The 16,731-nt window shown below is 33.9% G+C and overlaps 2 protein-coding genes across 2 annotated transcripts; one reads left to right on the top strand and one right to left on the bottom strand.

Annotated features, from left to right (window-relative positions):
- Positions 1–3,987: 3,987 nt before the first annotated feature.
- On the top strand, positions 3,988–11,213 carry LOC103487047 (alpha-mannosidase 2). The gene is made up of 4 exons (XM_008445238.3): positions 3,988–4,822; positions 6,872–7,021; positions 7,568–7,600; positions 7,980–11,213. Exons 1-4 carry the CDS (start codon positions 4,259–4,261, stop codon positions 10,713–10,715), a joined length of 3,483 nt encoding a protein of 1,160 aa, XP_008443460.1. The 5' UTR covers positions 3,988–4,258; the 3' UTR covers positions 10,716–11,213.
- Positions 11,214–11,724: 511 nt separating this feature from the next.
- LOC103487048 (uncharacterized) lies at positions 11,725–16,678 on the bottom strand. The gene is made up of 15 exons (XM_008445239.3): positions 16,282–16,678; positions 16,106–16,203; positions 15,896–15,996; positions 15,721–15,799; positions 14,954–15,014; positions 14,800–14,846; positions 14,581–14,673; positions 14,396–14,486; positions 14,175–14,223; positions 13,782–13,898; positions 13,545–13,692; positions 12,788–12,880; positions 12,633–12,701; positions 12,136–12,178; positions 11,725–11,971 (listed from the first exon to the last, which is right to left on the bottom strand). The coding sequence occupies exons 1-15, from the start codon at positions 16,334–16,336 to the stop codon at positions 11,871–11,873; spliced, it is 1,245 nt and encodes a 414-aa protein (XP_008443461.1). The 5' UTR covers positions 16,337–16,678; the 3' UTR covers positions 11,725–11,870.
- Between the last annotated feature and the right edge of the window lie 53 nt (positions 16,679–16,731).

Here is a 16,731-nt window from a genome sequence, read left to right as displayed (position 1 = left end):
GATTTAAAACTTTCTTTAGGGTTTTTGTTTCATAATATTTAAGTATTTGAACAAGTTTTAATATACATCCATAATTTTTATAGTTTTTATGAATATTTTCATCCTCATAAAGGGTCGTTTTTTCTAATTGAGGAAGAGTTTGTGTTATATGTCATTGTATTATTTTTTTCAACTGTGTGACGATATGAATTTAGAGTTGATTATGGTCAACCTTAAAAAAAACTATAGTCTCTATATGAATGATAAAGAAGAGGTACATTGGAATCAAAGGTCTCTACATGTATTGACCTCAACAACTATAGTCCCTATATGGTCAACCAAAATAATATTTTGACCCCCAAAAAGTCAAAGGTCTAAATTTGTATTGACTTTGACAACTTGTTAAACTTTTTTTTAAAAAATAATGAATGATAAGAAGAGGCGGATTGGAGTCTTCTTGATCACTTGGTTGGATTTGTCCCATCTCTAAAGAAAAATAGAGTCCAAACTCGACTAAGCTCAAGTCCAAAGGTCATAGTCCTTGTTTGGACTTGGATTTTGTCAACTCAATCTTTTAGTAGCAAACCCTTTGACTAAAATCCTTTTTTGAGCTCACTATAATAGACTAGCTAACTAAATATTATTGATTTGATTTAAGGATATATGTGTGATTTACATTTTTATTGATATCCGGTTCACAATAACTCATGATATTTTCATAAAGTCTAATTTTGCTCCTAAATAATGTTTTTTACTTCTATTTCTTTCTTTACGATTTATTATTAATTCTTTTTCATTTTACAATATTATGGTTATTTACGTAAATATTTACCAATTTATTTGTTTTCTCTTCCAATTTTTTTTTTCTTCATTTCTCATCTTCTTTTTTTCTTATTCTTGATACAAGATCAATTTGTTTAGACCAGGAAAAAGATACAAGATCGTTTAGATTTGGTACAATAATACAAGATTTCGTACCACGGTACAAAATCGTTTCGACTCCTCCGGTTAATTAAAGGTGTATTTTTGCTATTTCACATTGTGGCTTGTGGCCTGTGGCCTTTTCTTTTTTCATGCTTTCTTCTATTTTTGAAAAGGTTGTACGCTTAGATTTTTTTGGTTTTGGTTTCAATTTAGTCCCTAAGTATCAAAATATTACAAGTTTATTTTTAAGACTTTAGTTTTGTTTTAATTTGATTTGTACATTTTACGATTTTACATTTTTAATCTCAATTTTTCATCAAATACTCACCTTGAGACATTGACGATAATGATTAATTTAAATAGCTATGAATTAAAATTTAAAATTGATGAAAATAATAATATTTATTTAATTTTAATTCGTTTATTTATTTTAAACTTTGTGATTTAAATGTAAATATTAAAATCTAAGAACTAAATTAAAACAAAACTCGTAATAAAATTATAAAATTTTGAAATCAAAGTTTAGATCAAATTAAAAACTAGTGTCCATGGGATAGGTTGGGCTAGGAAGGTTTTTTTAGACCTTTGGATAGTCAAATTGGCAACCCAAATGATTTAGGATTTTCAATCCTAACCCTTAAACTTCAATTTGGGTTTAGTTCTCATATTATTTATTTTATTTTATTTAGGTATATTTTCTTTTACTAATTTAAAATACTTAAATTTGTTTACTAAACATATTAATATATAAAATTTTATAAAACTCAAATATTAAAACGTATCTATTATCAACTTTAAATAAACCTCATAAACAACATGTATGAACTATACTATTTATAAGTTATAATATATAATTTAATAATATTAGAAATTTAAATTAGATTTGGTAGGGTAATTCGAAATTTAAAAAATGTAACATGAACACAACCCAATCAAATCCCAAGAATATTAAAAATCTAAGCCAACTCAATCCGTTCGAGTTTGATAATCCAATTTTTTTCACCTTATTTGAATATCCATATTAAGGACCAATAGAAATTAGCCCCAAAGAGAATGATTAAAAATGATTTTTTTTCTCCTCAAGTAAATAATACTAAAAATTGTATTTTTCTTAAATATGTAAATATACGTGACCTTTCAATAAGGAACTAGGTTGGCCTAATATGTTGGGTTGTTTCGGTCGATCAATGGATCAACTCATATTTCAAGCCCACATATGAGATTGATACCGAAGACTTTTAGCTTAATAAAACATGAGTGAACTTTAGTAACCTCATAATTTAGTTAAACTGATGTATAGTCAAATAGCTCAAGAAAGAGTTTTTAGCTCCTAAATTTTTTAATTTATGTTTATATAATAATAAAGATGATTGATGGTTAAAGTTTCAATCAAACTTAATATGTTTTTAAAATAAAAAAACTCAAATACCTAAAAAAAATTTATTAGACACAAACTAAAAATAATATATAAGATATAAAATTGGAAATTAAGTGATATATTGACACTCTTAAAAGTTTAGTGGTTTACTTGAAAAATAATTTAAATAAAACTATTAATATACATTTCATTTAAGAAAATAGATAGCAAATACTTTCGTAAGCTAAATTGAAACGTTTAAAATAATAAGTAAAATATAGTATGAATTACATTTAAAATTTATTGAAAGTTTGAGGACCGAAATTTAAGTATAGGAAAACTAAAATAAAATAAATTGGAACTTTTAACTTTGAAGTCGATACTTATAGAATAAATATTATATGTCGAGTTATGTTTATTTTGGCAACGTAACAATATCATGGTTTATATTTTTGTTTTTGCTAATAATAAAAATAATACAACTAGATCCGAAACTATAATAATATTTTCTTCTCTTGTCAATATACATAGACCTATATTATTCTATTCTTGTAATAATTCTCTCTATTTTTTAAATTGCAAAATGGCAACCCATGTTTTCTTGTTAACTAAATACAGATTTTGACTTTAAGCCCATTAATTAGATTTTCATATGGTTTTTAAAAACTCTTCATAATTGACATATATTTAAGTTCTCTTAAATAAATTCATATCGATGCAAATAATAAAATATTGAGTAAATCTTAAATGGCAAATTCTTTAAATTCATGTTTGTTTTCCTTTATATATTAAGAAAAAATTGAAATGATAGGAAGTCAAGAAAGAAAAACAAGTTGAAATATTTACAAAGAAAATTAAATAAACAAGCATAATTCGATTAGCATAAACACGTATATTAACTAAGAGGATTTAAATCTCTGACCTCATTAGTATATATTTTCAACAAATGAGACCTAAAAGGGTATAAAGAAACTTATATAACTAAATCGAGGAATATGAACGTCGAACTTAATTCTATGGTAGCAACAACCATAAATTTGTAATTCATGGAAGAAAAATAACTATAATACACTTAGTTTTCCTAAGTTGCAACAAGGCTGGACCTTCCTTTTGGTTTTGATTCTCTTCAGGTTTCTTCATGATCACCCTCCGTCCAAAACTTGTAGCATAGATTGGATCCATGTTATACTTCTTTTGTGAACTTTAAGTAACTTTCAACTTCACTGTATCTAGCACAATCTAATAAAATTCATTCCATTTTTATTCCAAGGGAAAAAGCAATTAATTATGTGATAGTTATGGAATTTAAAGTTTACAAAGTTAAAAAGACTTGACATCAAAGACATCCCATTAAAAATTGGTCCATTAACGAAACCACTAGCTTTGAGGCAGAGAAAGAGGTAAATCGGAAGAAAAGTGATAACAAAAATTAAAATAAATAAAGACACACATAATCAAGGTTAAAACTTTTTTTCTTTGTAATGAGTTTCACTTAATATTTTTCTAAAAAAATCCCTTTCAAAGAAAGCTTCCTACATACGTAAATTTGTTGTAATCACCAAACCCTAGATAAAACATTCTCTCTCTTCGTGCATAAGTGTGACATTATGATATTGATTAAATTAATCTTGCTCTTCACTGGATAATTATTTCTTTAATCACCCTAAAGATTCCCGGCAAATTTAATTAATACAACAATTTGTTAGTGAGATTTTTTTTCTTATTATAATTTTCCATTTCCACATCCACATAACAATTCTTGAGAGGCCTCACTGTTGGGACCCAAAAATCGTAGATCGAACCATAATCGAAATCTTTTCTCTATTCAATCTGGACTATCGAGTAATCGACTCCGTTGATTTTTTCACCATGAAATGTTGATTGTTACTGAATTTCAATCAACCTCGATCCATTTCATCCTCTGCTTCTTCAATTGAATGAGAATTCGAAGCCGGAGTTTAAGTTTTTGATTCCGGTGACAGTAAGGAATTAGCTTAAATGGCTTTCTCCTCCTTCACCGGCGGCAGTGGTGCCCGTCGAGGAGGTTGGGCCGGTTCTATTCTTCCTTTTTCTTCCGTTTCACCCAGTGCTAAACCGAAGCATAACCGGAAGTATCGTCGGCGGCTGGCTATACGTGACTTCATCTTTTCTAATTTCTTCACTATCGGTCTTTTGATATCTTTCTTCTTCTTCTTCATCGTTCTTCTCCGCTATGGCGTTCCAAAGCCGATTTCGTCTCCCTTCAAATCGCATGCTGTCAGATCTCATCGGCCGCGGAAGCCGATCGTGTCCGAGAATTGGAACAGTGAGGTTTTGAGTTCTAATGTGGATATTACGACCAAGGAATTGTATGATAAGATTGAGTTTCTCGACATCGATGGCGGTCCTTGGAAGCAAGGATGGAGAGTGACCTATAAAGGAGACGAGTGGGATTCGGAGAAATTGAAGGTTTTCGTGGTGCCTCATTCGCATAACGATCCAGGTTGGAAGCTAACTGTGGACGAGTACTACGAGAGGCAGTCTCGTCATATACTTGATACCATTGTTGAAGCGCTTTCGCGGGTGAATTTTTAAGTTTTAACGTCTTCATCAATAGTTCTTTCTTCTTCTTTTTTTTTGATCTTTTTCCTTGAGTGTCTCTATTAAATTAGGGTGACAATGATGATTTTGGCTTTTTCTTTGACTGAATTCCTGGCTTATGTTTTCGTTTCTCATGAGGAATATTGGTGAAATTCACCTCAATCAAGACTGGTAGGAAATGGCTTGGCTATTGAATATGAATTTTTAGAGTGTCAATCTTATTACTACAGAGGACTGTACTGGAGAGTGTTTCTCCGCCGTGAAATTGTGAAAAGGGAAATTGGCAACTACAGTGGTAGCCCTGAGAATTGAATTTTTCGGAAACCTGTTTTTGGAGAAAACCATGCTCTGCTTTAGTAAATTGGGAAAATTTTATGATTTGAAATCAAATCAAGCAACACCACACCACCAGCACAACTATATTCAACTCAATCTCTACTGAACGGGAAATTCGAACTTGCGGCATGTCTGTAAGACCGACTCCCAGCCAACCAAACATGCTAACTAGCTATGAGTCGTTTCAGTTTGGAAAAATATTCTGATATCTAGGGGAAGTCGGATGGGGTTCAAGCAGCCTGGCAAAACGTTTTTAGTGTTTGGGTCCATTGTATGATAGCAAAGAGAATAGGTAAGCGTTAGTCCCCGGACTCTGGAGAAGGTTTTTTATGTGAAAGTGCAAATCTGGAGACAGCATTTAGTTCAACTGGTTGTTTATCTCTGCTTTTTGACCAGGATGGTTTAAGTTTTGGCAATTATGGAAGAAGGATGACACTGCTGACCAAGAAATTTGTGGCAATAAAGTGCTAAGTTGAAAAACATAATTCAATAAAATTTGGTGTTGGATGCAGGAGATGGTTGAATTTGAGCTTTAGTGGTGGATTTGATTCTACAGACTTTTTTGTTCCAATGCTTTCCTGAAGTTTTAGCTTGAAGAAATTAAAAATAAAATTATGAAGCAAGTTTGGGATGAAGAAATTCCAAAGAAGCTTCAATTTACAAGACCTACAGATGATAGAGAAGTTGTTGAATGGACTGAGGTCCAGTCCATCGTTAGAAGATCTTTTTGCATCCCCTTATAATCTTGCTTGGCAAATACATGCGTATGGAGGAATTTTCTGTGAAATTACTTTTCTATGTTTTGCTGATGGAGATGAACATTCTTTGGCCTTCACTTTGTAAAGAGATTTGTTAATAGAAAATGCCTAAGAAGTGTGATGGGGTATATTTATCAAGTTCAGGAATCCGGGAATAAGTCTTTATCCATGTTCCTTGTAGGAGTAACTGTGAGGAGTTTGACCATATTTTCTAATCCTTGCCTAGCTGCTACTACTCTGCGTTGTTAGTTCCTACTATTAGTTTGTCTTTGTACCTATCTATTTACCAGTCCGTCAATCCAGTTTTCCTTGGTGGTCACAAATCAACAGAAGTATTCGAAGTTTGAATAGGAAGTAGATGCGTCCATCAGAAAATATAGATGAAGAGAAATAGAGGAATGCCTAATAATTGTAATAGGAACTTAGAAGAATTTTTTTGAGGCCGTACTCATTGCCCCATCTCTTGGCATACTTTGTTAATGCACTTTCACAATTATTCTCTGTTCTGCCTTTCCAATTACCGTTTCATTTTGTAACTCTTTGGTTTTATTCCTTTTTTTTTTCCTATAGATTACTTCTTATGTTAACAAAACATTGCACCTGGTATAAAATATATATAAAACCTGCTGACCTAGGCAAAGTTAGTTAAGACGTCCCAACCTCTTAGAAGAGGTTGCAGTTTTGAATTCCCACTCCCAGAGTCATGACGTAATATTTTAACATATCACTGTCACCTATTATCTTGGATGTGCTATTTTGTTTAGATTTTTACACTTTTTCTCCTGTTGTTTAGTTTATTAATTAGAAGAAAATGGTATATTGATTATTTTGGGCTTTAAATTGTTTTGGCAATTGGCAGCGTGTTATTCCAAATGTAGCTGAATCGATGAGAGTGAAATCCTTCTTAATTGCTTTAAATTTCCACTTTAATCCGTAGGATTCTCGACGGAAGTTTATATGGGAAGAGATGTCTTATCTGGAGAAATGGTGGAGAGATGCTTCAGACGAGAAAAAAGAATCATTTGCTGCTTTAGTTAAAAATGGGCAGCTAGAAATCGTTGGAGGTGGCTGGGTGATGAACGATGAGGTAATATACTCACTTGCATGTGAGGTTTTTTGGTCATTGGAACAGCGGGTGTGAGTATTTCTTGTGCTACTTGTGTTCGGGAAAGTTCTGTTTACTGCTTGGTAACTGGGATTTTCTGATAAAATTTCTGTTTATTCATCCTTCGGAACTTTTAATCTACAAAATCTTAACACCGAAACGCACAATGTAAATATTCAATCAGGCAGGAATGTTTACAGTAGGATTGAGGTTCAATTGAATGCCTGCAGGCAATATTTAAGTTTTCATTAACCTTACAATTGCTAAACACCTCTGGCGTTCATTTTATATTAGACAAGTCAGAATCTAAAAACAATTCTGTGCTATATGTTTCTTGCTCATTCCTTGGAAATATTTACTGCTTATGGGGTACTATTATTCATTTTGATTATCTGCTCTACCTCTACCATAATTATCTAAATTTCTTAGGTTAGGAATCTGCCAAGTTAAAATCTGTTTTTATATATATAGAAATTACCGTCAGTATTTTTATCTGGAAATTAACATGCCAGTCCCTTTCCTTTGCAGGCCAATTCTCATTACTTTGCTATAATTGAGCAGGTAAGTAAAATCTTCTTCTTAGATAATATAAGTGTATGCTGTTCTCATGTTTAACCAGATCCCTTTGCTAATTATGTGTTGAAATTTTGAACTTTATTCAGTTCAACTAATAAACATAACTTATTTACCATATGATTTGGTCTCCATTATGTGTAATCTATTATGTTTATCATTATGCACAAAATACTTCATAATTTATATTTCTGTTAGTTTTCATCATAATGAACTACAATGCTGACATATTCTAAGGAATTTCTGTATCAGTCACAAGCAACAACAGACTTTTGCATTCTATCATAAGATATGGCGCTCACATTCCAACTAGTAGCTATGCTTGCCTTTTTGGAATATTTTTACTGATTATTTTCATTGAAACCAGATGGCAGAGGGGAATATCTGGTTGAACGAGACCATTGGTGTTGTTCCTAAAAACTCTTGGGCAATCGATCCATTTGGTTATTCACCCACAATGGCATATCTTCTTCGTCGTATGGGCTTTGAGAACATGCTTATACAGAGGACCCATTATGAGCTGAAGAAGGAACTTGCACTGCACAAAAATCTAGAATTCATTTGGAGACAAAGCTGGGATGCTGAAGAAACTACCGACATCTTTGTGCACATGATGCCCTTTTATTCTTATGATATTCCGCACACTTGTGGACCAGAGCCAGCAATTTGTTGTCAGTTTGACTTTGCCCGTTCTCGTGGTTCTTTATATGAACTATGTCCCTGGAGACAAGATCCTGTTGAGATAAACAAGGAAAATGTTCAAGAGAGGGCGACGACGTTACTTGATCAGTATAGGAAGAAATCAGTACTATATAGGACAAATACTCTTCTTATTCCTCTTGGAGATGATTTTCGGTATATTAACATTGATGAAGCAGAGGCTCAGTTTAAGAACTATCAGTTGTTATTTGATTATATTAATTCCACTCCGAGTTTAAATGCTGAGGCAAACTTCGGCACCTTGGAAGATTACTTTCGAACCCTTCGAGATGAAGCTGAAAAGATAAATTATTCACTTCCTGGTGAAGTTGGCTCCAGTCTAGTCGGTGGTTTTCCCTCTTTGTCCGGTGATTTCTTCACTTATGCTGATAGACAGGAGGACTATTGGAGTGGGTATTATGTGTCTAGGCCTTTCTTTAAGGCTGTTGATCGTGTTCTGGAGCGAACACTTCGGGCTGCTGAAATGATGTTAGCTTTATTGCTTGCTCCTTGCCAAAGGTCTCAATGTGAGAAGTTGCCTCTTGGGTTTTCTTACAAGTTGACTGCTGCCAGAAGAAACTTGGCTCTTTTTCAGCATCATGATGGGGTTACTGGTACTGCAAAAGATCATGTAGTACGTGATTATGGGATTCGGATGCATACTTCTTTACAAGACCTGCACATTTTCATGTCTAAAGCTATTGAAGTACTACTCGGAATTCGCCATGATAAATCTGATCAGAATCCTTCACAATTTGAACCAGAACAGATGAGATCTAAATACGATGCCCAACCTGTACATAAATCTATCGATCTTCAAGAAGGAACTTATCAATCAGTGATATTTTTTAATCCTCTAGAGCAAACAAGAGAAGAGGTTGCGATGGTTATTGTTAACAGGACGGAGGTCACTGTATTGGATTCAAACTGGACATGTGTTCAAAGCCAAATTTCTCCTGAATTTCAGCACGATAAAGCCAAGGTTTTTACTGGGAGGCATCGTATTCACTGGAAAATTTCAGTTCCTGCCTTGGGATTGCAAACATATTATATTGCAAATGGGTTATTTGATTGTGAAAAGCCAAAACCAGCCAAACTGAAATTTTTCTCAAAGTCTACTTCATTACCTTGTCCTACTCCATATGTTTGCTCGAAGGCTGACAGTGATGTGGCAGAAATCGAGAACCAACATCAGTCTCTTGTATTTGATGTCAAGCATGGTTTGTTGCAGAAAGTAATCAATAAAAATGGTTCAGAAAATGTTGTGAATGAAGAAATTGCAATGTACTCGAGCTGGGGTAGCGGGGCCTACCTTTTCAAACCCACCGGTGAAGCTAAATCTATCACTGAAGAAGGTGGATTGACCGTTATCACCGAGGGTCCTCTGATGCAGGAAGTTTTCTCTTATCCAAAGACAGGATGGGAACCTTCCCCCATCTCCCATAGCACTCGCTTATATAGTGGAGGCAATTCAATTCAGGAGCACCTCATTGAAATGGAATATCATGTTGAGCTACTTGGGAGGGAATATGACGACAGGGAACTGATAGTCAGATACAAGACTGATATTGACAACAAGCGGATCTTTTATTCTGATTTGAATGGTCTCCAAATGAGTCGGAGAGAGTCGTATGATAAAATCCCCTTGCAGGGAAATTATTATCCAATGCCATCTCTAGCATTCATGGAAGGATCCAATGGCCAAAGGTTCTCTGTCCATTCTAGGCAGTCTCTGGGTGTGGCAAGTCTCAAGGATGGATGGTTAGAGATTATGCTCGACCGTCGTTTGTACAGGGATGATGGACGTGGCCTAGGGCAAGGAGTGACAGATAATCGTGCAATGAATGTTGTTTTCCATATTCTTCTCGAATCAAATGTTTCAACCAAACTAAATCCTGTTTCCAGTTACTCTCCTTTAAGCCCTTCTCTCCTTTCCCACTGCATTGGTGGTCATTTGAACTATCCCTTGCACGCATTTATTGCCAAGAAACCACAGCCTTCATCTTTGCAGCCACCCTCAAGATCATTCTCTCCTTTAGCAGCTCCTTTGCCATGTGACTTGCATATTGTCAGCTTTAAAGTTCCTCGACCTTTGAAGTACACTCAGCAATCGCCTGAAGATCCACGATTTCTTTTAATATTTCATAGGAGACATTGGGATTCATCATATTGCAAGACAGCCAGGTCAAATTGTACTAAGGCCGCTGATGAGCCTTTCAACATCTTCAACATGTTTAAGGGGCTTGCAGTATCGAAGGCGCGGGCAAGTTCCTTAAATCTGCTGCATGAAGACACGGAAATGCTTGGATATAATGAACAATCAGGTGATGTGGGTCATGAAGGGCAACTCCATATCCCCCCCATGGAAGTACGAGCTTACAAGTTGGAACTGAAGCCACGTTAATAAATTTGCATAAATGCCAGTTTTTGGAGATTTAACAATGCTGATAGCCTCCAAATGAGCATCCATGCAGAACCGATTCCCGAGTCCGAGATCAATACATCTAGCAGAGCTATCTAATGCAATGTAAAGATACCGGAATCAGGGGTATGCAAAAATATTTCTGGAACTGGACACTGCCGACAATTACGACTTTTACTCTTTTGAACTTGTCAGGTCTCATGCTATGCTCTGGAAGAGTTGTTTTTGCTTTGCTTGGGCTGGCAATTGTTCCAATGGAAGGTTGGAAAATGTGGACTGAGGAATCTTACAAAATTTACTCCTCAATTGGTTGATGCTTAGAAATAGATAGAAGAAAGACGGACTAAGTTTCTACACGGTTTTTTGAGTTGTAATTGTTTTCTTTAGATTAGAATTTTGTTTTGATTTTCTACTCTCTATTATCTGAATTGTCTCAATGACTCTTCCATAATCTCAACTGAATTTTTTACTTTGATCAAATGGATAATTCTCATGTGAGAGTTGAAAGCATTCTTATCAAGAATTTGAAATCGTAAAAAAATCAGAAACAAAATAGGCAATAAAATGTTTCCGACAATGGTTCAAAAATCATAAAATGTTTATCTACTGAACTAAATTTATATTTCGATATTCATCAAAATTTCCATAAAATTAATATCTCAATATTTACCTACTTTAAACCTTTATTAAGAGTTAATAAGTTTATGTTTAAACCTTTATTAAGAATTATTAAGTTTATGTTTTGGAGAAGTTAGAGTTTCTTGATAAATGTGAAAAATAGAAAAAAAATAGAAGATAAAAATGAAGTTACTTGAAAAATGTAAGAAGTAGAAAAATATTGAAAAATTAAGTGACTCGACAAGTTTTAATAATATTTATCATTGAAGTGAGTTGTTTACCCCCCAACTAATCCTAGAACTAGGAATAATAACAATACAAACAAGAAATATGCAAAATAGCCCATGAACCATTTGACTTGAATATCAAGTAATGACTTAAAAGAAAAAGATTTTATATTTGGGGGATTGACACTCTGCAGGTTTTAATCAAGTAGCCTGAAGTCAGCCGCATGGAATGGCAAAATTGTTTTAAATTTTAGTACAGAGAAAGGGGAATGAATGGTGTAAAAGGAAAATGTTATAAAATTATTTCTTCAAGGACGCTAAGGTTCAGAGTCTTGTTTGGGAGCACTATGCTGTTGGTCACCACAACTTCGTCTTCAACAATCACAGCTTCTCCTACAAAACACACCAAAATCTCCGTATTGGTTCTAAGCATTTGAATGTCCCCGCACGCAAGCGTGCTTCAGTCGGGTACCAATATCTTTTTTAGTCGATAAACCGAGCACTCTGTAAGAAAAAACAGAAGAATAATAGAAATGAAACAGGTAGAGGACACATACCGAGAATTGTAATTCCAAGCTTATCCTTGTAGTCACCATTTGCCTGAACCAGTTCAATTGCATAAACTCAGTCTTGGTGTTTTAAATGCTAACTAAATTTGTTTTTGTTTTCTTTCCTTAGAACTCAAACAAGGGGTATTTAAAAGAGAATAGAAAGCACTCTAAAGCTAATGGCAGGAACTTTGGCAGGTCCTAAAGAGCTGTTTGGTTGTTTTCTAACTAAGACCAATAGTTGTATAAATGTTTGGTTTGGCCAACAATCGATCTAGTTTTTTGTAGAAATGAACTTGTTAAGATTTTCAAAAAAGATTCTCCAATTAGATCGTAGAGGTTGGTAGGTGCAAATCAAGATTTGTAAAACAAATAAACGAAGACATGAAGTAGGAGTCCGGTAGCTTAAAGGCACTCGCACTACTGATATTTAGATTAACCATCTAAAGGACACAAAGTAAGCTGAAAATATGAGAACATGACAATTCTAAGTTGACTGCACTTGCCTGGACACGAGACCATTTCCCCACTGATGATTTCCATCCAATAATAGAATTTATAACAACAGCATTATCCTGTCAAAGAGAATGGCATTATTTTGTAAGTTTAATGTAAAAGGAATATCTTATTGTTCTCCATGATAGCTAAAGTGCTTCAGTACCATAATTTCAACATCATCCAAGATGATGCAACTTATAAGCCTCACACCAGGAGCCACACGAACATTAGCAGAAATAGAGACATTGGGACCAATCTGTTCAGAAGAACATTTTAGAGTAATCACTAATCAGCGTTGTGTATAAGAAGACCAAAAACTACAATTAAAAACAATGTAGTTATTAGTTAATTATTTGTGGGAAATACTCTTTTGAACTGTTTAGGTGTTTTGTTTTATTTCAATTTTTACTTTGGCTCAGTGTATAAGCTGGCCTTCTATTAATTAATTAGAAATTGTCGAGATATTAATCAAGTTTGATTTCTCTCCCAACTTAGCTACATCATACATTAAAAATATATTTGTAATAAAATTAATTAAAAAGTAAGAAAAAAAATCAAGGTTTTAACTTCTCTCTCATGCATCATACATCTAGTAGTGTAAAAGTGACAGTCTATACCCTGTCTTATATCTAATAGTTAAAAAGTGATAGCCACGTGTCACATTCTGCCAGCCATGTTAAATAACCTTTTAATAGAAGAGTAGGAGTTTGGTATAAAGTTCATGAAAGAATGTGAGATAAGAAAAATCATACTTTATACAATCTATTTAATTATAAATGCAACAATATTGCCAATAAATTAGTTACAATTATGGTCATTTAAATTTTCCAGCTACTCTAATAATACATAATACTAATATGATTGCATGCTTAGGTGAATAACGGTAAAGTTACTGATTGTAAAGAAGAAGAAAAAATTACCTTTGCAGTGGGATGTACTTTTGCTGATGGATGAATGTAGACATCACCCACAATAGTCGCACTCTTGGTACCATTCCCACTAGCCAAAAGATGGGGAGAGGTTAATTGAAACTGAGCAAGATAAAGGGCTGAACACTTCAAAGACATCCTGCAACCATAATACAGATTCATTAGAAAATAATCACAACAGAAAAGAAGGGCCAGGAGGGTAGGCGAATGCTGAATTATTTGCTTTACCCTGGAGTCTTGATCTGTTCCCAAAATTCCATGGTTTCATACGTATATAAGCGTTTCTTTCCAGCGAGAGGAGTCAAAATATCTTGATCTAATCTCACAAAATCAGTCGGAAGGTTCCTTTTGGTAGAGATAGAATGGAAGGGAAAAGGGTTAGAAGTTAAATTAACCGAGCAAGAGAAGTATGATTTTATTTTTAAAATAAACCTACAAAGTTTGGATCATGTACTGAAATCTAAACAGAATTCCTGCTCTTAAACATGTTCTTATGAGCGATAACCAAATTTACAAAATATATATCTTAAACATACAACAATATGCACTTTTGGTATAAAATTTGTAGGACATAAAGAGATTTTCAAATTAAAAGAGCAGAGAATGTGGTGTGTATCTAACCTTGTTGCAGATTGTAGAGCTTCAAAGCTGGAGACACGTCGTAGATTAGCTGCAATAAATAAAAATAATTCATAAGCTATATTCAGAATTGAAAACAATATTGGAAAAAACTAAAGTATACATAAAATCTATGCCTTAAAAACAGCAATTGCTGTCAATTTTGAACATGATTGCAAACGGTTAAAATAAAATTCAAATATGGCATCAATTTACACTACAACCTCTGCCTTCCCGATGAATTGAGACATCTTGGATGTAATCGAAAATTTCGGATGTAAATGCATATACACCACAATTTATTAAATCACTCACCTGCAATTAATGAAATATCAATCATTGAAAACATAGTTATTGAAAGAACTTGGACAACTGATAAACTCAAGTAGAAAAAAGCACCACGTCATACAAAAGTCTCAGGTTTCTCTGTATAATGCAACAGCTCATTTGTGACTGGATCAGCGACCAGTGCACCAAACTGATTAGCCGATTCAGCAGAAACCTGTATAGGAAACCAAATAAGAGCATATATCCAACATAAACTGCAGTAAAATGAATGTAATGACAAAATGTCATTCTTTTTGGCTTCGTAACCTTTTCTTTTGAAAGCCATAAATCATACACCAACCTTGTTTACTAATATAGTTCCCATCCCACCATATCTTTTATGTGCCTCTGTAAAGTAAGAAAAGAACACCACTTACTTTATGATAAATGCTTCAGTTAACAGCAAGGATGAACAAATTGGTTCCTAAATAAAGATTACAAATAATGAAACTAACCAAGCATGTCAGGAAGTGGAAAATTGCAGCAAACATCACAATTTAGTAGAAAGATGTACGACTGCAAAATATACGTAAACAATATGTGAGAAGAGAACTTAGGTTAATTATAAGTTTGTATACTTGAACTGTCAAAGCGTCTATTTCACTCCTGTACTTTAGAAAATGTCGAATAAGTTCCTAAAGTTTTATATCCCAACATCTATTAGTTTCTATACTAAAAAAAATAATAATAATAATTAAAAAAAAAAAAAAAGTCGAATCAACCCCTAGATTTTTTTATCTGTATATAACGTATTTTATCTCAGTTAGTTCAGCAAGTTTTTCACATGCCGATTACATTATGTGTTAAATGAAATAGTGGAGAAAATCAAATAACCTATTAGACACGAAATCGAAGGTTCAGACCTAGAAACTCGAGGTGTTTAGCCCAAGGAGTTGGGGAGTAGGGGTTGAGGATGGAGTTGTGGAGTCCACTCCTTGCTTGGTCCAAGGAGTTTGTGGGTCCTACTACTAAGATACATCCATGTTATACCTTAATAACTACTTACATGTGGGCCGAGGAGTTTGTGAATCCCCAGACTTCACAACTCCTTGAAGCTCACCATTTCACTCCTTCCTTCAAATGCCCCCAAAATTACAAGAACTAAATCAACACGAAATTGAACACTTCAGACGAAACTTACAACTTAATCAAGAAGTTATATATAACAAGGTTCATTTCTTGTAACACAACATGAATTACAGAAAGAGGAAAGGTTACAAACTGGGCTGTCTTCCAATATAATGTCTCTGAAGTAATAGATACCCCCAGCTGAGCCGTGTGGTTTATCCTCCTTCAAGTACCTAAAAGCCAACACAATCAAAGAATCCCAACTAGTTCAGAACAATATAATTACAAGCCACAACTAAAATTAAGTACATTGGATTATCTACAGTCACCTCACAGGCAGTCTCAACTCATTGGACAAAGAAGAAACGTAGAGAGCGAATTCCCTCTCCTCATAAAATCCAATTAGAAAAATTTGAGCTAAATTGGGTATCTACAAACACCCCACAATTCATAAGTACTCATCCAGACTAAAAAAAAAAAAAAAAAGATTCATCTGAAAGCAAACACCAAAATTATTTCAATCAAGTCAGAAATCTAACCCGTTTGCATGCAGAGATAGGATGATGAACCATCGGTTGGCCAGCCAAAGGGAAGAGAGGCTTCGGAGTATTGAATGAAAGAGGGCGAAATCTAGTACCTGCAGGAAAACAAAATAAAAAGATGACTTTTTTATATCACCAGAATGAGAATCGGAGAAGCGAAATTGTGTTCGTACCTTTAGTTGGGCCGCCAACCATGATAACGGCAACTACTTTCTCCGAGCTCTCCATGCTGGAAGAAAAAAAAAAAAAAAAAAACCCTAGATCCTGTTTTTCAAATCGGTAGGTTTAAACTGAGTGATTGAAGCTCTGCATTTGACTGCAAATTGAGATTGACTCAAAATTGAGAAAAAAGAGAGAAAGAAATTGAAAATTAAGGATGAAGCAAAGTGAAATGAATGAGTTCGCAAATCCCAAAACTTTCTTTTCTTCAATATTTATTTGTTCAAAATTTAGTTTAAAGAGAAACAGATCGGAAATTGGAGCAACGGTGGCGTCGGTAAAGTAAGTGATACGAATCACAATATAACAATCTTTTTCTTTTCTTTTCTTTTCCGTATCTTATAGTTTACTAATTTGCATTTTTTTTAATTCATTTTCTACCTAAATTTCAAAAGCTTTAAAAC

The sequence above is a fragment of the Cucumis melo genome, chromosome 4 (genome assembly GCF_025177605.1).
Source record: "Cucumis melo cultivar AY chromosome 4, USDA_Cmelo_AY_1.0, whole genome shotgun sequence".
Classification (NCBI taxonomy): Eukaryota; Viridiplantae; Streptophyta; class Magnoliopsida; order Cucurbitales; family Cucurbitaceae; genus Cucumis; species Cucumis melo.
This window is presented reverse-complemented; position numbering and strand designations above follow the sequence as displayed.